Consider the following 24659-nt stretch of genomic DNA (forward strand, 5'->3'; position numbering starts at 1 on the left):
AGTAGACTGACTTGTTGGCCATTTTATTTATTTATTGGGAGGACTGGGGTTTGAACTCACAGCTTTGCACTTGTAAAGCAAGCTCTCTACCACTTGAGACACACCTCCAGTCCATTTTGCTCTGGTTACTTTGGAAATGGGGGTCTAGTGAATTATTTGCCTTGACTGACCTCAAAATGAGATCCCCCCAATCTCAGCCTCTTAAGCAGTTAAGATTACAGGCATGAGCCACCAGTGCCCAGCACCTGTTGCCCTTTAAATCAGCCCTACACTTTGGGCCAAAGACTAAATACTAAGTTGGCATAGTCTCATGGAGTAGATCATTTGTCCTTTGAATTCTCCATACTTGACTGTTCTTTTTCCTTCTTTCTCACTCACTGTTCTTCACCCTTTTCTTTCTCTATTGTCAGCTCTAGTTCTCTTGGAATGGTACATACTTGAAACTATCGCATTACAAGGTGGGCTACAGTGGACATATTGCAGAGAAACCACACTGCACTATGCTTTGAACTGTTACCTGGGTGAGCACTTTTACAGATATCCCAGGAGAAACTATGTAGCAGCCCGGAGATTCAGGGCTTCTCAACTGTGCTGATCAGAGTTTACACGGCTGTGGATCTCCTTTTGCATTGCCTCAGAGTCAGTTTGTATTAGATCAAATTTACAAGTGTTTATTTTGTTTATTTGTTTGTTTGTTTATTTTTTTTTTGGCAGTGCTGGGGTTTGAACTCAGGGCCTCATGTTTGCTAGGCAGGTAATCTACCAATTGAGCCGCTCCACCCACCCAAAGTGCTTCTTGAATCTAATTCTTTACTTACACCTTTGCACTGCATTCTATTGATTCAAATGCTAGGTCATTATATCAAGACTTCTCAGGATGACACTGTTTTTCTCTTTCCACTTGGATCCCCAACCTCTTTGCCCCTAACTTCTGACATTTTCTTTTGCAACTTCTACCATTCTTCATAAAACCAGAGGTTTATAAAGACTCTCTCTTTCTCTCTCTCTGTCTCACACATTTTTTTGAGAAAGTGTTTTGGTTCAGAGGCCAGGATGGCCTCAAACTCATGATCCTCCTTCCTCAGCTTCCTGTGTACTGGGATTACAGGTACACGTGTACTATCATACTCGGTCATTTCCTTCTCTTAACTGCTCAGTTCATGCAGGAAGGAAAAGGAGAGAAAATTTCTAAGTTTCACTCTCCACGAGCTACCATGAAAACTGGAATTATTTGAGTACAGGAGTTACAATGTTTAGAGTCCAACTTATCATTTTTCCTCTTACTGTCTTTAAATAGGAAACACCCATATTAATCTTTTAGACAGATTGAGCCATATAGCTGCTTAATCATATAGAAGCATTTTAACATCTTCGAGCAAGCAACTATAAAAGTCATTTTATTAAAAGAAGAAGTAATCACGTTCTTACAGGAACGAATGCACCGCGTTCCTCAGGTTCACCATGATTGCTTCAGTATTAAGCAACCAAAGATTAAAATTGAGAAGAGGAAATTTAAAAGATTGGATTCATTTTCTGGGGAGAGAAAAGAAAGAAAAAGAAAATTATTTAAAAGTCCAAATAACTTTCATAACAAACAATTAAATAAATGCAAATGTAATTATTTAATGATAAGAAACCGTCAATAATTACTTTAGCATATAAGCATGTTATTTTGTGGAATTAATAAGAACAACAAAGAGAGCAGAATTTTCATTTATTCACAAATGCAAAATATCATTTTTCTAAAATTTCTTGTATAAGCTTTGTTTATATGAAATTCTACTAAATCTTCCCCTGTTGGAGTACACATAGTTTCAATCAACGTTTTGAGAAAGGAATTAAGAATATATACTTCTTAGCTTGCTAATCATTGGAAGAAAGTATGCAATCTAATAATTAACATGTCTTAAAATGAAAAGGTTCATCTTATTGTAACATGAAAAACTAAAACAAAGTTTAATAATTTTTATAAAGTGAATATATTTTGTACATTTCTGATTGCATTTTTTTCCAAAGTGAAGCAATCTGTACTTACAAAGAAAGCTCTATTTATACTTTTGCATTAACCAACAATATTCTAAAGAAGGCAGTAACAGCAGGTTTAAATAAATAAATTGACCAAGTTTGCTACATTAAACATAGCAACCACTCTAGACACTAACTAGTTAACAGTTAATAGACAGTATGTTATAGTCAGACCTGTACAGTAATATTAAAAGCTGCAAATACAAGTTCAGTTGTGCTAGATATTTGAAATAAAATTCATTAGTTTCATTTGTGGATCAAGAGGTGGCAATACGTCTTCTAAGGTATTAAGAAGGAAACATGAAATTCCAATGACTTTCAGATTGAATCAATGAATTTCAGATTGAATACTTTTTATTCTGCAAGGTATTTTTCAAGGAGTTGTATCAGAAAATGCAAACAAATATTTACATAGTGGATTATTCATCACCCTATAATCAGCATGACCAAATTACTGGGCAAGAGTAGATTGGATACACATTTGCTGGGAATCGTTGGTGTTCTTTCGGGAGTGAAACACTATCAATCTTTACATTGACAATGATGAAATCCTCAGTGTGAATTCTAGTGATGAGCATAGAGATCCTTTGGGTTTTCTGCTATAGAGTCTTAAGTGGGAATAGAGTGATTAAATCTCTCTGTTCTAAATTTTGCCTCTTCTATATTTTATATTTGGGATTTTGATTACACTCTCTTCTCACACCAAATGTTTAACTATATTCATTTCTGAGATTATAAAGCTATTTCAAGAGTCAAGATTGTGATGCTACTAAGTTTGCATTGGGTTGTCAATGAGAAGAACTTGTGTGTGTGAGAGAGAGAGAGAGAGAGGGAGAGAGACATATTGAGAGGTGAATATCTTGAGAACATACATAACATGGAAAGATCATCTGTTTTGTCTGGTTGGTAGATATTTTCAAAGAATATGATAATGAAAATCCATCTTTGTAGTCTTTATTTGGTATTTCTAGCTCTTTTCAGAAATTTGGAAATAGAATTTCTCCAGAAAAAACTGCATCTCCTTATGTTTCCCATCTCATTTAATAGAACTATTCTTCTAGTCAAACTATCAATTGAATGTTTTCTCTCTACTTTATCTCTCAACCTTCATGTTTCACTTGTCCTAGTACTACATACACAAGTCTATCTCAAACTCATTCCCTTCGTGCAGTAAATACATAAAATACGGCCTCACAATATCTAGGGACTCAAAATAATTTGTGGAAGAGAGTGATATCAGCAAGACTGTTAGGCCATTTCTATCCCATAAAATTCTGCCAGACAACACATAAATCCATTTTCTTCAGAAGTCTGGAAATAAGTGACAGAAAAAAAAAGGCAAAGAAGACTAATAAATATCAATATCCTTTATCTTTTATCTTAGCTTTCAAGTATGAAGAGTAAATTCTTTCCTCTCTTAATGCTAACAAAAAAGTTGAAATTGTGTTCCATATTTAGTTTTCAATGTCCAAAGATAAGTATAATATAAAAGATTCAAAGGTGGAAAAACACACTGCACTCCAATAAGATCATAACAGAACAAGAGAAATTGTATCTGATAGCTTGATAAAATAATCATCTTGTGAAACATTTTATCATTTACATTCCATGGTAAAATCCCATTGGTGTTACTCAAAATATTATATTCTCTTAAAATTAACCAGAGTCATGCTTTCACATCTATTTTCCTGGGAAATATAGACAGAAAAGTTAAATAGCAGCTATTTATTTTTCTAAGTTCCAATTTCATTAATTAAGTAGAACAAGTAATAGCCACAAAAGTCTGTTATGTATTTAGATCTCCAGTTTATTAAGTAAAATAATTTCAGGGTAAAATTGTGTCTTCCTATGCTGTTGGAATTTGTATTATTTTATTTACTTTACCTTTTTCATTGTTTTTTTGCAATGCTGAGGGTAAAACACAGGCTCTTGCACATATTAGGCAAGAGGTTCACCACTGAGCTATGACTAAACCTGATAGAAAATACTCTTGAACTGTTTGTAAAAACCTAGAGATATAATAAAATAGGAATAAATTATCTAACATAAATTATCCTTCATTATCTGTTTCCCCCAAATGACAACTAGTATGATGACATTTTGCAATAAGAAATGTTTTGTGAGTAATTCTACAAGAAAGAGAAGATATGCAAAATTTCTTAAGCCTTGGATAAGACCAATTAATATGAGGAACAAAGAATAACAAAGCAACTCTAATTAAACTTTCTGACCTGTACACCTCTCAGACTCCTCCAGTCTTTCGTAACAGAAGTGCTAGTGTTGTGTAAACGCACACAAAAATACCTATGAATTCAAGTATTCAAACTTGGGAAGATTTGTGTGTATGGGGGGGTTGTCAATGTTTATTTATTTATTTATTTATTTAGGTGGTACTGGGGTTTGAACTCAGGGCCTCATGCTTGCCAGGCAGGGGCTTTACCACTTGAGCCACTCCACCACCCCTTTTTTTTGTGTTAGGTATTTTTGAGATAAGGTCTGGGTTGACTTTGAACTGCCATCCTCTTGGTCTCTGCCTCCTGAGTAGCTGGGATTACAAGTGTGAGCCAGTCATACCTAGTCAAGACTTCTGTTTTATAAAATTTTAAAAATCACTTGTGAGAAAACTGATAGAATTGATCAATTTTAATGAGAATTTATAAGACTCATAAAAACTATGAACATGTAACAACATAAATATTAATATATATGTATTGATATATGTATGTATGCCTACATATATATGTATGCATGCCTATCTATATATGTATTTGTGTACAGATAAAGATCAATTAACATGAAACTAATTAGCTGTCTGAACTATGAAGAGAAAATCAGAGGTTAAGTCACAGAAATAAATTCAAGATTGGTAATGAACTATTTGGACCAATCTCATTTCTTTCTATAGCATAAATCACATAACTTTTCATGCTCTATCTAAAGCACTGTAAGACCTTCAGGCAGCAATAACAGTAGCTAGACTTGCTAAGGCAAAAAGTGAAAGAAATATTGTGTTCATATAGTTTTCAATAGTATAATTTTACATGAAATATGCAGAATGATCTTAATTAATGATGATTCCTGTCTGACTTTTCATAATAAAACATTTAATAACTGAATATGCAATATTACATATAGAGGTTTGATCTTTGTCAGTTTTTATTCAGAAATTATAGACTCATAATTCAAAATAATTCCCTCTGGTTATTGTACCTAACTGAGTTTTCAGCAGATGGCTAGATCAAAAATGAATTAGTCACAAATGTTCAGACTAGTCCTGGAGAGATAATATTAATACTGATGGATTTATGACAATTTGGGGAGTACTTTTTTGGTTCAAACATTATTCTTAGGACTACTGAATATTGTAGAAATCTTCCATTCAACATTAAATGTCCTGTAGAGACGTCTCATAAAGCATACATTTGATATACTAAAAGTTCACCTTTGACAAGCATAGTCAAATCAGTTACCTATGATTTTAGTGGTGATTTATATTTATGATTTTGATTATGATTTATAGTTTTTCAGTTATTACAATCAATAAAACTAAAATCTACTTTTCCCCCAGTAAACATAGGATCTTCCAGCCTGGCAAGTTCATTTGGAAATACAGTCTATGAAGTTAAACTCAAACCTTCTATCTTAAATTGTAAAGTTTTAATTTATCCTTTAATTTTGAACTTACAGACCTCCTAAGGGCTGAGAATTTACAAAAGATCAAATAATCTAGTGCCCTGTGTTTAGACAGGTCTATATTTAAGCCACTTCAAGATGTTTGACAATTGATATTCTTTAGAACAACCTTCAGGAGAGGCAATTCACAACCTTCCACTGTTCAGCAATCTGCTCTGTCAGAAAATGATCTTTTACATCAGGCAAAAAGCCTCAGGCTAATAAACTTCAATGGACATGATGAATTCCTTACTAAGCCAGGTACAGGATCTGTACCACAGGATACTAGCAGATAACTTACTGCATTTTTGCTGGGTTTGCCTCAGGATGCAGTGCTTCAGGCATAAAACTGAGTGCTTCTCCATAGTGTACTACAGAAAAATCTAATAGTTTTGAATATGCAGTTACATGTATTGGGTGATTTTATAATTTCTTCTCCATACTGAGACTTTCTGAGAATGAAAGAGGGTAGAATTAACTGGATGGGACTCTGGGCACTCTATTAGATCTTATAATAATAAGGTGTCTATCCAATTTAAAGGCAGCTCTAGTATCAATACTTTCATTACCTCCCTTTCTCCTCTAGATAACACTAGTGGTTGTTGAGATAAATGTAACTGTTCCTTCTGTACTTGGAATGCAAATAGGACATTTTCTCCTTATTTGTGTTTTCTATGCTTTTGCTTGGTATGTTTTGTGAAAGGTTTGTTTCATTTTGTTTTGACATGTTGGGGATGGAATCCAGACTTCACAATGCTATGCAAGCCCTCTACCACTGAACTACACCTCCAGCCCCTTGTGATAGTATTTCATGAGTTTTATGTTTTATGAGTTAGCAAGATAGTTAACTCAAAATCTATAGTGTATAAGATTGCAAGTTTTTCACAGCTAGACCTATTCTGTTTACCTAAAATAACACTTCAAAAACAGTTTCCAAATGAAAAGAATTAAAGTAACTATTATAAGTCACTCCATGATTATAGTAAAAGACCTTGAGAGAAACTGTCCTAGTGGGCAGTTTGCCTAGCAATTTGAAGCTGCTTTCTCCCTAGGTGGTAGCAGAACTATCCCTTAGTTATCTGAACATAAGTATCCATGTAGTAAACTAGAGGCTTTTAAAAAGCAGAGCTAAGGGAGAGCCCATATGCTAAATTTCTGTGTTGGCAACATATTCTAACTGATTTGCAAGCCTGTTGTAACAGAACAGCCTGTTGTAACAGAACTTTCCTGTATTCAAATATTTATTGATTGCCTATTGTGTATTAGGCACTAGGCTAAATGCTGAGCATGTGGTAAACAATGTAAACAGGGCCCTTGCTCTCATGGAGCTTACATTCTAGCAGGAGTAGCAGGCATTAAACATGGCAACATATACATAGACTACTTTCAGACACTGATAATTGATATGAATGAAGTGAAGTTGCCTAATGAGATAAAGAGTGACTGAGGGGAAACCACCAAATGGATTTATAGTTGTAGGTAGCCATAGCTAGACACTATATTTTTTTAAAAAAATTCTAATAGGTGAGTCATATCACCCTGCATTTGTAAGCTATTGTCAATCACAATAAAAATGCAATTATTTATTTTATAGTGGTGAGGTAGCCACATGACAAGTGTCACTGATGAGAATACTTCCCAATTTTTTGTTAGTTTGATTTTACCATTGCAAGCTAGAAAAAATACCCTCTTTCTATTTTTGTCAAGACACAGTTCAATGTAGCTGCATGACAAAATGCATTCCCACTCACATTTACAACAGCATCACCTCATCCACAGGCAACTCCTACTCCCCAATTCATTAAATTAAAAGATCACAAAGGCTGTCTAGCAGGCCTTTCACATTGTAGAGAGTTCCAGTTGAGTTAGGAAAAGCGAAAAGTTCAATCAGTTGCCCAGATGTATTTATTGCCAAATAACTAGGTACTTGGATACATCTGGACAGCCGAATGAACCCTTAACTCCTCATCTCTCAAGCAGTTCTTCATTTCACAGCTTCAGAAACTCCTATATAAAGGGGAGAGAAACAAACATGCCACTTCAGAGTTTCTGGTTTGCTATTCCACCTGAAGGAAAAGTAATCCTTACTATTGTTTCATAACTTATTACTATATAATGTATATAACTCACTAAACATCAGTAGTACATATATATAAATGACAAATTAATGCAACAGTAAAGGTGTCACAAATACAGAAAGCTGAGTGAAATCAAAATTAATTTGTATAATTTATAATTTAAATAATGCATAATTCAACCTAGTATCATTCAGCACCCCAGATAGTAGCATATATATCATTACTCTGGGTGGTAGCAGACATGGATTTTAGTCCTGACTCTATAGTCCTTAACTTAGTTGATGTGTGGCTTAGAATAAATTATTGAGTTTCTTTGGGTATCAGTGTTTTTATCCATGATGAGAAGAAATTACAATAGAAGACCTCTACTCCTTGTTCCTCCAAAATGCTGTGATTCAGGGTTTTTGTTTTTGGAGTTTTTTTTGCCATAAATACTTGACATTATTCTGTGTGGATTTTACAAAGAAGATACTGCCAAATAGATGAATTTGGTTATAATTACTTTCTTCTTGTTATTGCCAATTGAATGTAAAACATGCCATTCATCTGATAAAGCCTCTTGATTTGAAAGGGATGTGAAAGTGTGATTGAGTTTTCTTATAATGCAGCCTATAGGTAATGTGCATACATTCTGTCCCATCTCTTCTTTCTACTTCTTTAAATAAATCTTAAATAACATATCTCATTCTTAAATAGGAGACTATACAGGCTTACAAAAAAATTGAAGACAAAATGATTTATTTGTGCTTTTATGATTTTAAGAAATCTACCTAGAAGAAGTAATGCCATTTTTGTGGCTGTCTGAAGCCTGACTTGTACTTCAGAGGCTTAATGCTTGTCTAAAATCTATTTACTGCCTTGTGCACTTCTATTATTTTATTCATTTGTGGGGGGAAACAAACAGTCTTTCAGCTTAATAATTTTTAAAATACTCTATTTCTTGCACTAGTTCCATAAACGTCACATTGGGTGGTGTCAACATTTAAGAGAAACAGATATGCCAATTTTATAACATCCCTTCATGTGATCAAAATCAAAATATCAGACTACAAATGACTTACAATATATTTTCAGTTTTTAAGTTTCCTGACTAACTTCATAGAAAATTCTGTTAATTATTCTCCAAGAATACTTACTGTTGAACTGAACTTACAAATAAATCTGCCAGAAAGTTCAAAGCAACACGAGTCCTTCAGTCCTTTTGCTCTTGATGTCAAAATGTGTGAGTGTACATTTTCGTGTGTATGTGCGCTTGGTGTGGGAAAGGAGAAGTACTTCAAATATACAAGTTTGATTATTACCATCTTCCAAGTTGGTAGATTACCATCTTCCACAAGTTGAAATCATTTCATGATGGTCCAAAGCCCTTTAAGTGATTGAATATTTTCATTCATGATTTTCAAGTTGGAGAACTAATTTAAATATCTATGAACTAATGATTACTAAAAAACTTTGGGGAAAAATATTCCATTTGTGAAATAACAAATGCTTCTGAACAGCAGCACCATTTTTAACATCACACTGAAATATTATTCTATATATAGTCAGTCACAGTTGTTCCACTCACTCAGATGCTCTAGACATGTGCTGCAGACTCACAGAATATGGACCAACTGAAGGCAATTTTGTTAAGATGACAACATGTTCTACAGTTTCCAAAGTTAATTTTAAAAAGGTATTTCTGAAACAACTGAGAAAATGTGAATATGGACTGGAGTTTTAAGTAATATCAAGGAATCATTCTTAAAATTATTAGGTGTGGTAATTGCACTATGGTTTTATAAGAACATACCCACAATTTTAGAAATGCATGCTAAAATGATGTACAATGATTTAAAGTAATTCAACTAGTAGAAAGGGAAAGAGACAGGGATAAAGTTAAAAATTTTAATGACTATCAAGTCTGTGTGATGGGGTTATGGAGAATCATTATATTATTATCTCCACTACTTATGTATGTTTGAAGGTTTTTCAAAAGAAATTATATCTACAAATGAGATATGCTTTCAGGTTATATAGCTTGAAAAATATTAAGTTTTCTCAAAAATAGAAGTCCTTTTTTTTGGCAGTACTGGGGTTTGAACTCAGGAACATGCACTTGCTAGGCAGGCACTCTACCACTTGAGAGGAGTCCTCATTATTTATGCCCAATCCAGTTTCATTTTTAGTACCATAGCACACCACCAGTCCTGTTACAAACAAAATGAAGTAAAACAAAGAACATTTTAATCCTCTCCTAAAATGAGAATTAGGTATTTTCCCTAGAAAAAGTTGGTCTTTCTTAAAAATATAAAATTATGCAGGAATCTTTTCTTCTTTGATGACTTTCTCCCCAGTAGATATTATGATAATGCATTTTGAGGAAAGTGGTCCTTGGTAAATGACATTTCCAATAATAATTTATTTAAGTCTTTTTGTCAGTATTACTTTCTCCACTTAAGAACAGTTTATGACATCTTAAATGCTCTTGTCTTAGTTCTCCAGGGAAGTACAATCATGAACACTCACTCAGTATAGGCTATAACTTTGATTTGTGGAAGGTCTTAAATATCTTGAAGGACAACTGATTCTACCATGCATGCCTGGGCATAATTTCTCAATATCGGTGACTAAATATACTGGTAAGAGGCAATGATTAAATATATTCATTTCTCATTAGAAACCTCTGTTCTTTCTGAAAATGCATAAAATATATCTAGTTCAAATAACCATTGAGATATGATGTGACACCTTTGCCTCACATGTGACTTTATAGACCTTTTAAATTATGCAGGGAAATATATTAACAAGAATATTTTATTCTCTTCTCTCATTTCAGGGCCTCTGCATTTCATTATATCACAAAATTAGCATTTCAGTAATGCTTCCCTTTTCTAAACTGCATATAATGCTGACTAAATTATTCATTTTGATAAAAATATATGTATCAACATGAATATTTGTTCTTCTTTAAGTGGCAAATCACAGGTAGAGTTGTTACTCTTATTGTTAACATTTTAAAATCTTTCTCAAGGAGCTATGTTACCTTACATTATAAGTAATAATTTCCAGGTTTTTCTTTTGGGATACTATTTTTTTTTAATGTAAATACTGTGTTTATGAAGCAAAACCTAACAGGGTGATCACTGCACTGTGTTTTTGTAAGAATGCACCCACTATTTTCGAAATGCATGCTGAAGTGACATGAAATGATTTAAAATAATTGAACAAAGAGAATTTATTGCACATCTATGTGGCAATATGCTAATGATTTTACCTCACTTTAACAGAAATCCATGTTACAGAAAAAGAAGAGGTGAGGTTCAAAGAACTTAAGCTATTTTTTTCTAGTAACTGGGAGGGTTAATATTCTAAAATAATATATTGGAGATTAGAAAAAAGTAACACATTTAGGAAGGCAGTATCAAAAAATACTTTATATGTTCATCAGAGCATTGTTCATTTATCCAACATATTTATTTAATGCAGATTATGTGCTTGTCAATGATGTAGACGCTTGGAATATACCAGAGAATGAAGAAAAGATCCCTTACTATGTAAAGCTTATATACTGGCTCTTTCCATTAGTTATCATTTTTTCCATAAATGAGAATTTATAGTAAAATAAATTGTTATAGCTTCTAAGTGTTTTTAATATTTCATTCTTCTGTTCTATAGATAAAGGAATGAAAGATATTCAAGCTACTTTTGCAAATGACCTCAGTTCTCAAAGTAACTCCTTAACATATTTGTGATTTTATATTCACTACTATTCTCTGTTCAAACAATTTTTTCTACCATCTACTTGTTATAAGGAAGAGTCCTTGAGTTTTAAAATTTTATTTTAAATTACTTAAATATCTTGGTCTAAATTAAAGCCATCTGTATAGGGAAGCAACTAAATAAATGAAAACCACAAAAGGAAGAGTTGACAATATAGTTCCTTCATAGCCAATCATATTATATTGCATCTATATGTTTGAAAAATTCCACAGATTCCACAAAACATCTGCTACTCACAGAAAGCCAGAAATTCTTCTAAATGATCATTGCAATTAACTTGCCAAATACTAGGAAGTTACATTCATGAATAAAGCATGCAGCTCATGCCAATATCTGTGGAAATGTTTTCATTAGTCTCCCACAAACCTTTTGGCTTGATACCTTGCATTCTGGCAGAAGAGAGAAAACAAGTTAGTGTAGGACTTTGTAAAGTTTATGCCACTGGATCTGTCATTGTGGTACACCCTGAGAAGTATTATTATCTAAGATGCCATCTGTCATCCTAAGATAAATAAGAAGGATAAAGAATAATCTTGATCAAGCCTTCCCCATAGAAATTGTTCAACATACAAAAGACTATGAGAAGGAAGATGTATGATAATTGTTTTAATTTACTAACTCATTGCTCTATATGCTTTTTCTCATTTAAGCTTTGCTATGACAACAATGCAATAACAGATTTAAAACTAAGAGGAGATGCTAAATTTCCATATACAGCTAGTCAGTGGTAGAACAAGATCCCCTTTCAGATTCATGGTACTCCAGTCTATACTTTTTTCACTCTATACCACTACCTATTGCAGTGGTTGTTTGATCCCTTTAAGACAACAAAATTCTCAAAATTGAACACTGTAACTATCAATGTCTATGTGAAATAAGCATACTCTCAGAGATGATGCTGAAAGGGGGTACTTGAAGATCATCCAACTTCCTGTTTTGATAGTTGAAGAAACGGTTCCAGAAGAGATAAATGACTTATTCAATGTCCTTATGTTGATTTTTGTCAGTGCCAAGTTTAGAAGCCAGTTTCCTGTTCCTCTCTCAGTCCTTTGATTCTGAGTCTTACAGATACCAAAGGGCCTCTAACAGTAACCAAGGATTCCTCTCCCTAGTTTGTGTATAACATTTAGTCACAATTGAGAAAAAAAATGAAGGAAATGTCATAGATACAAAATTAAATGCAGTAGCAAGCTACTTTGAAATGCCTCCTTGAACACTTGGCTCTTCGAATATTCAAGAAAGGAATTCTTACAAAAAAGCAGGAAAATAGAAAGGAAAAAAGGAGAGAAGAAAGGAAGGTGTGAGCAGAAGGAAGAAAGGAAAAGGAACTTATCTTCAAATCTCTACTAATTCCTAGAGTCTGGAAGCCCCACATGGTTATGTTATGTGTGCTGTTCTAGGAACAAATACTGGCAGGAATAAGTTGGCAGGATTATTCTCAACATAAGTTGTTTAAGCAAAAACTTTGTTAAATCTTACAGTTGCTTTCTTGAGCATTTAATTTACTCACAATAATAGCAGTGGAACAATGATTTCAGAAACAATGAACAATTCCATGACTACAGCAACAATTGAAAGAAAGAAACTTTGATCTGTAGAAAACCATACTAGTTTAGTTACTTAAATAAGTAGTATAAAGATAATCTGATCAACCAATATTCCTAGATTGCTATTTTATAGCAATTTATAAAGTTTATAAATTTAGATAATTGACATAATTGTAGGCAGAACAAAACTTCATTAGGAAGATTTTAAATAGCAAAGAAAGATAGTTTTTAGTTTTGACTCACTAGGATCAACCCAAGTGATTCAAAAGATGACATTGACTTTGATATCACTAACATGGTTTAATTGTACTAGTTGTTATGAAAGCAGAAACTTTTTGAAGTAATAAAGTACCCAATTATAGTTTTAGTTGTCAAATAATGCCTTCTCCTTCTTGGTCACATAGTTAAGTACCCTTTGAAAGGATTTGTCCATTACATACAAAACTGAATAATACAAAACATTTGACTCAGGAAACAAACAGTATGTTTCTAAACCTTCAGGATAAGTAAGACATACACAATAATGGAATAAACTGACCTTAACTGTTATTAGAGGGTGACATAAGCATTTTGTTTTTGAAGGAAGCATATTGCATTTGGTGTCTAATGATGGAAAGTTGCATGTAACTTTCACTTCTTAGCTATGTATCTTTGGGCAAGTCATTTAATTCCTTTTGTGCCTTTATTTCATCTGATGTGTGTCACCAATGATAATATATACATGAAATTGTTCTTTAAAAAACTAAAGGATTTGAAGATGTTAACTTGACTTCATGAATAAATGAATTTTCTATAATTCATCAATAGAATTATCTGCTTCTTTTGAAATCAGGTTCAGAGTAAAGTGATTAGTTATGAAGATATTTTAGTTAGTGTTGGTTACTTTCCCCTTTATATGTAACTCTAATAATATATTCTTTATGAAACAACTCAGAATATAAAGTTAGTTTACTGAGATTTTTACTTTGTCTTCATTAAAGAATAGGAAAAGTAGGAAATGATCATGATACATTTCTCTAAGTAATATTACCTTGAAATAAAAGTTAGCATCAGAAAGACTGAATTGGCTATATTTGTACTAGGCTAGAATTCAGATTAGTAGGGTTTCCATGATATTCAAATGAAAAGTATTCCCAAACACCCTGAAAATGTATATGGCTAGGGAAAGAATCAAAGTTTGTCACTTAAGTCATAAATTGTATCATGGAACTAAATAGGCTGAAAAGGAGATGTTATTTCTTATGGTGAAAAACTGGTTCTTCAATAGCAGGTTCAGCATAAATAAAATCCAGTCAGCTGCATCTTCTCAATAGGCTGTATTGTAACCACCCTGAGCTGAAATCTATAGTTTTTGGCAATCCAGTTAAGAGAACATAGTAACCAAACATTCAAAATGGTTTGCTAAACAAGCACATGATTTCAAACATACAGCATTTTCTGTAGTTTTAAAGTGATGTTTAGATCTTCAGGCTCTATAACCTCATTGAAAGAATGCAGTTATAACACATCTTTATAAATATATGTCTTTAATCTAAATGTCTACAATGATATTTTGAGTACAAAGTCCTTTAAGAAGTCCCCATCACTTTTGCATTTTCTAGCAGGCACATAGTAGGCACTTAAACATAGCCTTTGAATGTTATTAGGCTAAAGTTATAAGAATAAATAGTTCTTAGTTGAATTTCAGGAGGCTAACTGGTGATCACTGATAGCTTATATTTGCTCTTTCTATGTCACAGTAACTGAAATCTTTTATTTTGTTCAGTAATTTTTAATTAACTCTAAAAAAAACCCACCGGATTTATCTTATAATCTTAAGTATAAAAAACTAATGGATCAAATTTTAAGCTACTACCTAATATTTTTATTTTCTAACCTTATGTGTCAATTATATGTGATTGTTAGTTACTACTTTTCTCTTGACTAGATTCCAAAAGTGATAGATTTCAGTTCTGGGTGATATTATAATCTAGCTGATTATAAAAAAGATAAAGTTAAATGGAGAATGTATTTATGCAAACCTATTTTAATAGATTTTTGCTCTTAAATCTAGAAATTAGCACAAAAGAGTCAAATACCTGTGCCTTTTAAAAAAATATTAGTGTGCTATTTTTTCAATGAGCCAAGGACACAAGCATACATATCACAAAAGAAAAAGTCCAAATGACCAAAAAAATAAAAACAATATCAATTTCGGTGGTAACCAAAGCAAAATAAAGCACTCTGCTCAGGAGAAGGTGAATCCAAATGTCTTTTCTGGAAGGCAGAAAAAAAATGATACAACTTTACTTTTAAGTTCAGAAAAATCAGGACAAACAAGTGTGGAAGAAATCAGTATGTCCAATCCACTTAAAGCTTTTCTATTGATTCAAAACTCATCAGCAAAACAGCCTTGAGGCTTCTGTTTCAGCAAGATATTTGCTGTTCAAATAAAACAATTGTAAAAATGAAGGGACAGTGATGGACAGTGTACATCAAACTTTAGAACATGATAAAATGCTTTTTTATTAACAAAGGCAGGTAGAATTACATGTCTTTACATGTATTCATAATGATTTAGAGTAGCATGTCAGCTCTATTTACAATTAGGCATAATTCATATTCTACTTCAAAGAATGATCCAATGCTTTATTACATCAGTTATATTATTATAAAAAGAAAAAGGATATGAATGAGTACAAAATCTCCTGCCAGTACAAACTGCTAGAGAGAAATGAAGAGATATATTTATTACACTTACATAATATATTCCTTCAAATCTGTAGACTCATGCCCTTCTTGCTAAGAAATTCATAACTGAATTATAAGAAATGCAATATACCAATATCTGTGGCAACAACCTTTGATTTTAATGAGGGAACTGGCAGTGAAATAAAGCCAGATGCATCATATAATATACAGTTGTAAGAAAGAACATATTGGGTACCAGCCTGATATTTCTTGTTTTCTGGTACAAAAATTATAGATACAAGAGGATTTTTCAAAATCAGTGTTTTCATTTAAAACGTTGCACAGGTAGCCTTTCAAAGTACACCTATGTGTGATTGTCTTCCAGTAAAATAACAGTAACTGGAATAACAGAAGTGATTTGCTTTTGCCTTAGTACCTTTTGTGAGAAAGCTCACATATACCTATGTTTTAGCAAGGTCTCTTGATTTCCATGAGGAACAAAAAGAATCTGCATTCATGTTCAGCATTGATTCATTGAATCTTAACTGGGGGCCTTCTGTGTGTCAGGTATTATAGTAGGTACTGGAGACATGATGATAGTCATTCTCCTTTCTCATATGAAGAATAAAGTCTAGCATATATAGCAGGCCTTATATATAATAATTACAGTAGTTTCAAATTGTAACAGATTATGATTAGTGCTAAAAAGTGAAAGGTCACAGCATTATGAGATTGATTCATCAATTATGCGTTCTTTAGGGAATTAACAATTACCTGGGGACAGAAGGATTCATGCTATCTCACTTTTTCATCAGGCTACAAGTTATTGGAGGAAATCAGTATTTCAGTTCCAAGTCTAGCAGATCCAAAGCCACAAAGAGCTATAGTTGAATATTGAGTATAGCAAAAAGTCATAGAGAAAAACAAATAGATAGAAAATATTTCTAAAAGAAAATCAGAGGACATTAAACACTTTAAACTATACCACATTAATATTCTGTTTAATAATCACAAGAATACATAGAATATCTGAGGTAAAATTCTAATACTTAATAGACTAAAGACTCCTTTCTGTGGCCAGCTTTCATTTTAGTCAACATATACTTTAGCACTGCCATCTAGTGACTAGCATAATAACTACTATAAATGATCATTTATATTGGACACTGATGCTTTTACACAGATTAAAATGTTCTTACTAAGATACAACAGTCAGTATGATTGCAAATTAAATTCCTGAGCATCTTTCACATTAAAACTAATTCTAGCTGAGCCTGGTGGTATATGCCATTTCTTGGGAGAGTGACGCTGGAGGATCATAGTTTGAGCCCAACCTGTGCTACGTTGTGAGTTCCAGGCCAGTCTAGGAAAGAAAACAAGACCCTGTCTCAAAAATAAACAACTAAACAGACATACCAACAAAAATTAATTCTGAGTGTACATAACAATTACACTAATATAAAAAGGAAAACTGGATAAGTTAGTATTAAAAGTAGCAGACAACTCACTTCAAATGGATCTCATTCTAATTTTGATAGAACAATTTTGCAGAACATCCAAAATTACAAATGAGTTTCCAAAAAGGGAAATAAAAGTGACTGTCTTTCCCAGTCTGGTTAAAATAAAATAAAAAAACATTAGTAGGTTTTGTCATAAATTTTGTAAGTTAATATTTTCTTTTTATAAAATGGGATACAATTGCAAATATTATCATTTAATGCAAGAGTGAGAATGAAGACTCTTGTGGAACACTTATTTCAGTGTGTGTGTGTGTGTATGTGTGTGTGTGTGTGTGTGTTACACAGGATAACATTTCTTTGCTCTGAGTATCAATCCAAATATTTGAAATGTATCAGATGGCTTTCTGTGATAATGGATTAGTATTATAGGTAAAATTCTAAGAATGACCCCCAATGACGCTCACCTTTCTATAATCCCCTCCCTTTTGAGTATGAGTGGAACATATAAATATGGGATATCACTCTGGTTCCTTTACATGGCAACAGGGATTATTTACACTGGCCCTTTAAAAGCAGACAGTTTTCTCTAGTTTGAAGCAAAGGGGCTATCAGAGAGAAGTGAAAGATTCAATAAGCAATTGCTGACTTTGAGAAGGAATGTGGACTGCCACTAGAAATGGAGGCACACAGCTAACTGCTGGCAATAAACAGGAACCTCAGTCCTACAAGCCTCAGGAATCAGATCCTGTCAACAACTTGAAGGTGAAGTTCTGGGCTTTCTCATCTACATGACACTCAGCTAGTAAATGGATATTTCTTTAAGTCACTAGGTATTTGGTAATTTGACACATAGCAATAGAAAACTGTTACTGTTAGTGAATGCAGTATTATAAGAGGTATAAGAAAAAGAAGACAGAAGGAGAATAGTATAGAAATGAAGTAAAGACTTGGCAAAATTAGTAGTAGAGAGCAGAAAAGAACAGAAAGAATTGCAGGACATAGCAGGTGAAGGTTTGTCCTCTTTGTTAGGTAAAGCTATTTCTTCCTTTGAGGAAATAGTTTACACTTTAATTTATTTGATTAATCTTTTCAAGTATTCTTTTAAGTAAAAACATGAAATGCACTGACAAAATTTTCTCAAGCTATGTTGCAAAGGATGAAGATATGTGAGAAAGAATCAGAAGTTGCACACACTACAATCCATCTTAATAGAATAGCTTTATTGGATTTGAACAAGCATGAATAGGAATTGAATTAAACTTATGCCAAAAGAGAGGAAGACACTTTATGTGGATTGATGCAGACTAATAAATCAAGTGATTGAGTCAGTATATTGTTAGATTGGTGGCACAAAAGAAATTGGAAACATTGCTTAATATACAGAATCAGGTAGAAAACTGATGGATCCAAAGCAAATAGATGGGAAATTTACCCCATAGTGCACAAATTGAAACTCCTCTGAGACTTTGAATAACTAATATAACCTACTTAAGAAAAGCTTCTGAGAAATTAAAACCCTGAGCTGTCAGATCATGAAGAGGAAATTTCTGAATTTAGGCTGTAATTGTTATTGAAACACTAAGGCAATTAAAATCTTTCACAGTGAAGAAAGGCAAAGAAATGATGGCTTCCCAAGAGAATGCCCTAAAACTTTAGCACAGCAATTTGCCTTTTTTGGGCACATCTTCTGTGCTCAAAAATGCTCAAAGAACAAGCAAGATTATTAAGATTTTAAAGCCTTTCCCTACAGTGCAAATTCATAGAAATTCATTAATAAACAACTATGAGCGTTATTTGCTTTCCTTTAGGATTTATGTAGTAAAGGACACAAAGAACTAATAATGTAAAAAAGGAGATGATGAATAGAAAGTTCTCATTCACATTGTACAGTATGGTCAATGGATTATCAAATTCTTTTCCTCTTGTTATGTTGCAAATATTTAATGGAGTTGAAAACTTATTGTTTTGAACAATAAAACAGTCTCAACTTCATAAATGAAAAAAGTTAAGAACCTATTATCTGTGTACAAACTTTCATTCCATTTTACTCTTTTAACTTCTATTAGTATCCATATTTGTGAGTTTCTGTAACAGGTTCTTAGGAACACTTTTTGCTAAAAGCACTGACTCCTTATTTGGATCCACAAGTTAACAAGAAACAGCATCAAATGTTTGGCCTCCTTGTTTCCATTTTACATTTGTCTTTGCTCTGAGCAGTCACCTTGGAATCCAGGGAGGTCAGAACTGATCAATAATATCTTGTGACAATAGGTGAAACCACTCCTAGCCACCAAAAAAATGACTTTCTTATCATGACCAGACTCTCTCTGACTGACCTCGAGATGGTAGTCAATTGGACCACACGTCTGACCACCTCTGACCAATGGCCCTTACCAGTGATAGAGACTTGTTCAATAATTATTCATACCTCATGCCCTTATCCCGGTTCCTCCTCTATGTAAACTCAAAGCTCATGTCTATATCCTGAAATGACATGAGCTAGACTGAAATGTTTACTTTGCCTCTTCCCACAGCATGCTTGTGCCATGTAATAAATCTCCTTTCTCTGCCCTGCACCACTATTTATCTCTATTTGGTGTATTGGGGTAGTGGCTGGGCCTGACATATTGGAATCCCTACAATTTGGTCTGTCACTTAGAGCTCTCAGGTATATGGTTACATTTCTTTTTTCTTTTTTGGATGCAGGGTCCCATTATGTAGCCTAGACTAGACTTGAACTTGCAAGCCTCCCTCCTCAGTCAGTTTCTAATTTCAATTTCCATAACCAAACAATATAGGTAAATGCTCCACTAATTTCATGATTTTTAATACTATGCATAAGACTTCCTTTTTTCTCCAAAAATATTTTTTGATTTCTCAGTAAATTTGGAGAACCATCTTAGGTAGATGCTATTGAACAGATATACAGATTTTATTTCCAAGTGGGGATGGAAGGAGGAAGGCAAAACAGATACAGCTATAGTCTAGAAGTGATTATGGTGTGAAGGCTGATGGGTGTCCTGATAGTTATAGAGACCCCTGTAAAATCAAATTTTACTTCAGTCTTTAGAGAATGGAGATAATTTTTTTTTTATGTGCTTAAGGTGTGGTCTTGCTGGAACTCAGGGAGAAGAACTAACATCTATATAGTCCTGTTTGATATTGTACGAAGTATGTTCATTTATATGACTGAAGTAAAGCATGCTACTTTAACAAAACTGTTTCATTAGTCATATTTGTTTCCTAGTGTGAATAGATGATTCCTGCTGTTAATGAAAAGAGGAGTTTGCTAAATTTAACCTTAAAATATAATTAAATGAGGAGTATGACTTAAGCTGCACTGCACCTCATCATTATTATTGTGACAGTGCATATATGGCATTTCATTTCTGTGGATGTGAAAGATAAATGGCCTCATATTATCTCTCCTACTGAGTTCAGGGAGTCAGGGTGGGCACATAACTCTATTGTTCAATTAACCAAGTGAAAAACCGACAAAGGCTCATAGGAATTATTTGCTCATTGTGGTTACTATTTGTAGAACATTTGTGGTTCACAGCTAATGTTTACTATGAAATTGGCAAAGAATGAAATTAGTTTTTCTAATTCTGTTATCATAAATTTATAGCTCTTCAAAATGTTTCAGAGAATAAAGACTATGGTGTTTGGAATCATGCAATAAATATTTTAATGAATTCTTAGTATTTATTACAAAGAACTTACAAAGGTAAAAGAAGACAAATGTGATGAAGTTGAAGATGTATTTGAGATAGATAGCTAATTATTTCGGAAAAACAGATACTCAGCATTAGGAAAGTCAAAGAGCTTTTGTGGTATTTGTTTTCTCCTATCTCTACTCTCACTAATCCCCTACCCCACTCCACCTTAGAGCTAGGTCTATGTTCCCATCATGCAATACTCGATACATCTTCTTTATCAAGGTTCATTTTAGGATTCCTAATGAAACTAAAGGATTATTTGTATTCATGATTTCTTCATCAAATAGCTATCTCATTGTGAAAACATTCCAAATTTCTATTAGCTTTAATAAATTATGAAATCACTTTGTATAACCAATTTCCCTTAAGGGATCATATTATTGTCATAAAACTCTTATTTTTACTTATTCATTTATTTTGTGGTACTGGGGATTGAACCCAGGGCCTTGTGAATACTAAGCAAGTACTCTACCATTGAACTATACCCCCAGTCCCAAACTTTTATTTTTAAAAGACTAGAAGACAGAATATTACAAGGAACAAACTTCAAGAGAAGCAATATGTCAATAACTTTTGCCCTTTAACTTTAAAGTTTCAATGGTAAACTGATAAATTGATAACTGATGATATTAAAATAAAACATAGTTAAAGCTTTTCTATTCCTTTGCAACCCTCTAATGACAGGATACAGAAATTTCTAGATAATTGGTTAAAAATACAGAGAACTTTGTGCTGCTAGTAAGATTTGAAGGTAATTGTGTATGACAAAAGAGAGCAAAAAAATCTTTTCTGTGAATTCAATATGATTTTAGTTAACCTGGAAACTATAATAGTTATTTAAAAACATACTTATGAGAAACCAAATTAATAGGCCGTCCTAGATGGAATAAATATTCATTGCCTTAATGGATTAGAGAGAGTTACAGGAAGCTCTGAAGAGACCCTGAGGTCTGAGGAAAAATGATAAAGGAATGTTTTTGTCTCTGCATTGAGTTTATGTACTACTTAATAGATTCTGTTATTTGCAACAACACGGAAGACATGTGAAGCAAAGTAAGCCGGACATAGAAAGAAAAATATTGCATGACCTTACTTAGATGGAGTCTTAAAAAGTTACTCATAAGAGCGGAGAGTAGAATGGTAATTAAAGAGGCAGAAGGTGGGAGAACGGGAGGGTGGGGTGAGGATGGGGAGATGTTGGTTAAAGACCACAAAATATTGGTTAGACAGGAGTAACTTCAAGAGAACAGCATGGTAGCTAAAGTTCATAACAAATGTATCGTACAATTCAAGATTGTGAAGGGAGTGGATTTTAAGTTTTTGCACCACAAGTAAATGATAAGTATGTGAAGAAATGCGTATGTTCATTAGCTTTATTTGCCATTCCACAATTTATACATAATTAAAATATTATGTTGTATACCATAAATATGTATAATAATAAGAATAGTGTCACTATTACTATTAGTACTACTACTAAATCTTCCTGAATGCTAGAAATACAACACATTATGAGACACATTTATAACCACTTCATCTCTCTCACATTGAATATAAGTATTTTTTAAAACTACAACTCATGACCATAACTTGGGAGAGAATCTGCCTGATTGTCCATGTTCCCTCATAGGTAGACTTTTATGAAGATACTGTGTTGATTATTTATTTTAAGCTATCATACTGATTTAAGAATGTGAACTCTAAATATGAATAATAAATGAGTTTGGGGAGTTACACTGTCCTTATCTAGAATTAATAATCATCTTATTAATACAAATTACCCTGATGATTAAATTACCAGGTGGCATTTTAAGTAATTTGAAGCATGTGTGTAAATATTTTAACTTTACTCATATTCAAATACATAATTTAATAAAAATATGCTTGGTAAAGAATAGTGACATCACACTACAATTCCAAGTTTAGGTAGTTTAAAAATTATTTAAGTTGTTTTTAACATTACTCTAATACATATATAATATAGTACCCCAAAAGTACACAGATAACTGTATCTAATACTTTCTGTTCATGTTTTCCAAGAGTACTTTTCAAAGGCTTGTGTTTAGAAATCATAATGTTATTAGAGGAAGTTGAGGAGGATACTTATAGATGAATATTGTGTTAATATTCAAGGTAATAAAGCATTTGGTAAAAGTGATTTTTAGAAGGTAACACACATGTACAGGAAAGCAATGCGAGTCAACTGCCTGTATAGCTATCCTTATCTCAACTAGCAAAAACCCTTGGCCCTTCCTATTATTTCTTATACTCTCTTTTCAACAAAATTAGAGATAAGGGCAAAATAGTTTCTGCCTGGTAGTGAGGGCGTGGGGGGGGGGACAGGGAGGGGTGGGGTAAGTAAGGGAGGGGGTGGAGGAACAGAAGAGAAATGAACCAAACATTGTATGCACATATGAATAAAAGAAAAAAAAGTGATTTTTTTTTAACCTCTCTCCAGCCCCAGAAGTGATCTTATCTTACTACAAACTATGTAACCTCTGGCAAGTGCCTTGATTTGCCCAATGCATAGGACATGAATAATCTCTCACATAATTTCATGATGCCATTTCCAACATTACAACAACCAATTCTTGATTGCAGTAATGAATTTATGTAATTTTATAAAGGAGACAAATTATTTACAAAAATGCTCATACCAATAAGCAAATTTATTCACTTTTTATGATGTGTAAGGCATATAGTGTCAGGCCTCTAAGGATCAACATAAAAATAAAACACAGCTCTTATCAAAAAGGGGTTGAAGATATAGTATGATCTTCATAAAGAATATCAGTATACACTCAATGACCTGAATTATTTTCTCTCCAAATTAAAGACTTTTGTGAGTGTCCTTAGAAAACACAAAGCTCAGAAGAGAAGCTGTTAAATAAACTTGGGGTAAATAATCTTAAGAGAGGAAACCAATGGATAGCCTTGTAGAAGATATACCAAGCTCAAAATACATTATTCATCATGGTTAATCAAAGTAGAATGGGACTGAGAAAGCAAAGAAGTGACCAAGCACTCTGCAGAGTGCAGTTCACAGAGACAGTTCTCAAAACAGAGTAAGGGGACAACTCTAAAGACTAAGCTTTGAGTTTAAATAAAAAGGGTAAAGAACAATGTGTGATTGTTTCTCAACTCCAAACTTGTCACTCATTAAAGTTTTAAACATAACCTAAGGAATCAACATTCAGAAATATGAAATTATTTCTTAAAAACAATGCAGTTACAATGATATTTGCATTGTTTCTTCCTTTTGTCCCGGGGAAAGCTTAGCTCTCTACAAAGAAAATTTTATTACCAGCTTAAAATTAATTCTGCAGTCAACTGACTACCCCAGGATATCAGAAAATACATAACAATGTGCTTAAGTCACAGATGTTATCATTTCTAATGTATTACTTCTTAAGAAGCTGCTCAAGCAGGCAAAAAGTAGTAAGTGGGATTATTATTGAATATTAATTTCACAAAAGGTCAAAGAAAATATAAAAACAATTTTTGTATTAAGAAAGAACTATTTGGCTCCAATAATGTTATATATTTGTATGCTTACCCACAAAAATTGCCAAGCAGTTAATACTGACGTTGGGAGAATATGATAATTGAATTTTTTTGCAAGTCAGACACATTTTTCTAGCTCAGCTAAGATTCTGGTATCCTTCTTTGAGAAAAGTGCTAGGCGTCAACGCTTTTATTAAGGGGAGTACTCCTAACCTAGATCCT

At 33.0% G+C, this 24659-nt stretch overlaps 1 protein-coding gene across 1 annotated transcript in view; it reads right to left on the reverse strand.

Moving 5' to 3' along the window:
- The window catches only part of Htr2c (5-hydroxytryptamine receptor 2C), a 245657-nt gene that overhangs the window by 131339 nt on the left and 89659 nt on the right, over positions 1-24659 (reverse strand). The window contains exon 3 of the mRNA XM_074062713.1: positions 1429-1533. Within this exon, the coding sequence (XP_073918814.1) occupies positions 1429-1463 (35 nt within the window). The 5' untranslated portion in view covers positions 1464-1533. The remainder of the gene's footprint in view (positions 1-1428; positions 1534-24659) is intronic.

This window comes from Castor canadensis, chromosome X (assembly GCF_047511655.1).
Source record: "Castor canadensis chromosome X, mCasCan1.hap1v2, whole genome shotgun sequence".
Lineage (NCBI taxonomy): Eukaryota > Metazoa > Chordata > Mammalia > Rodentia > Castoridae > Castor > Castor canadensis.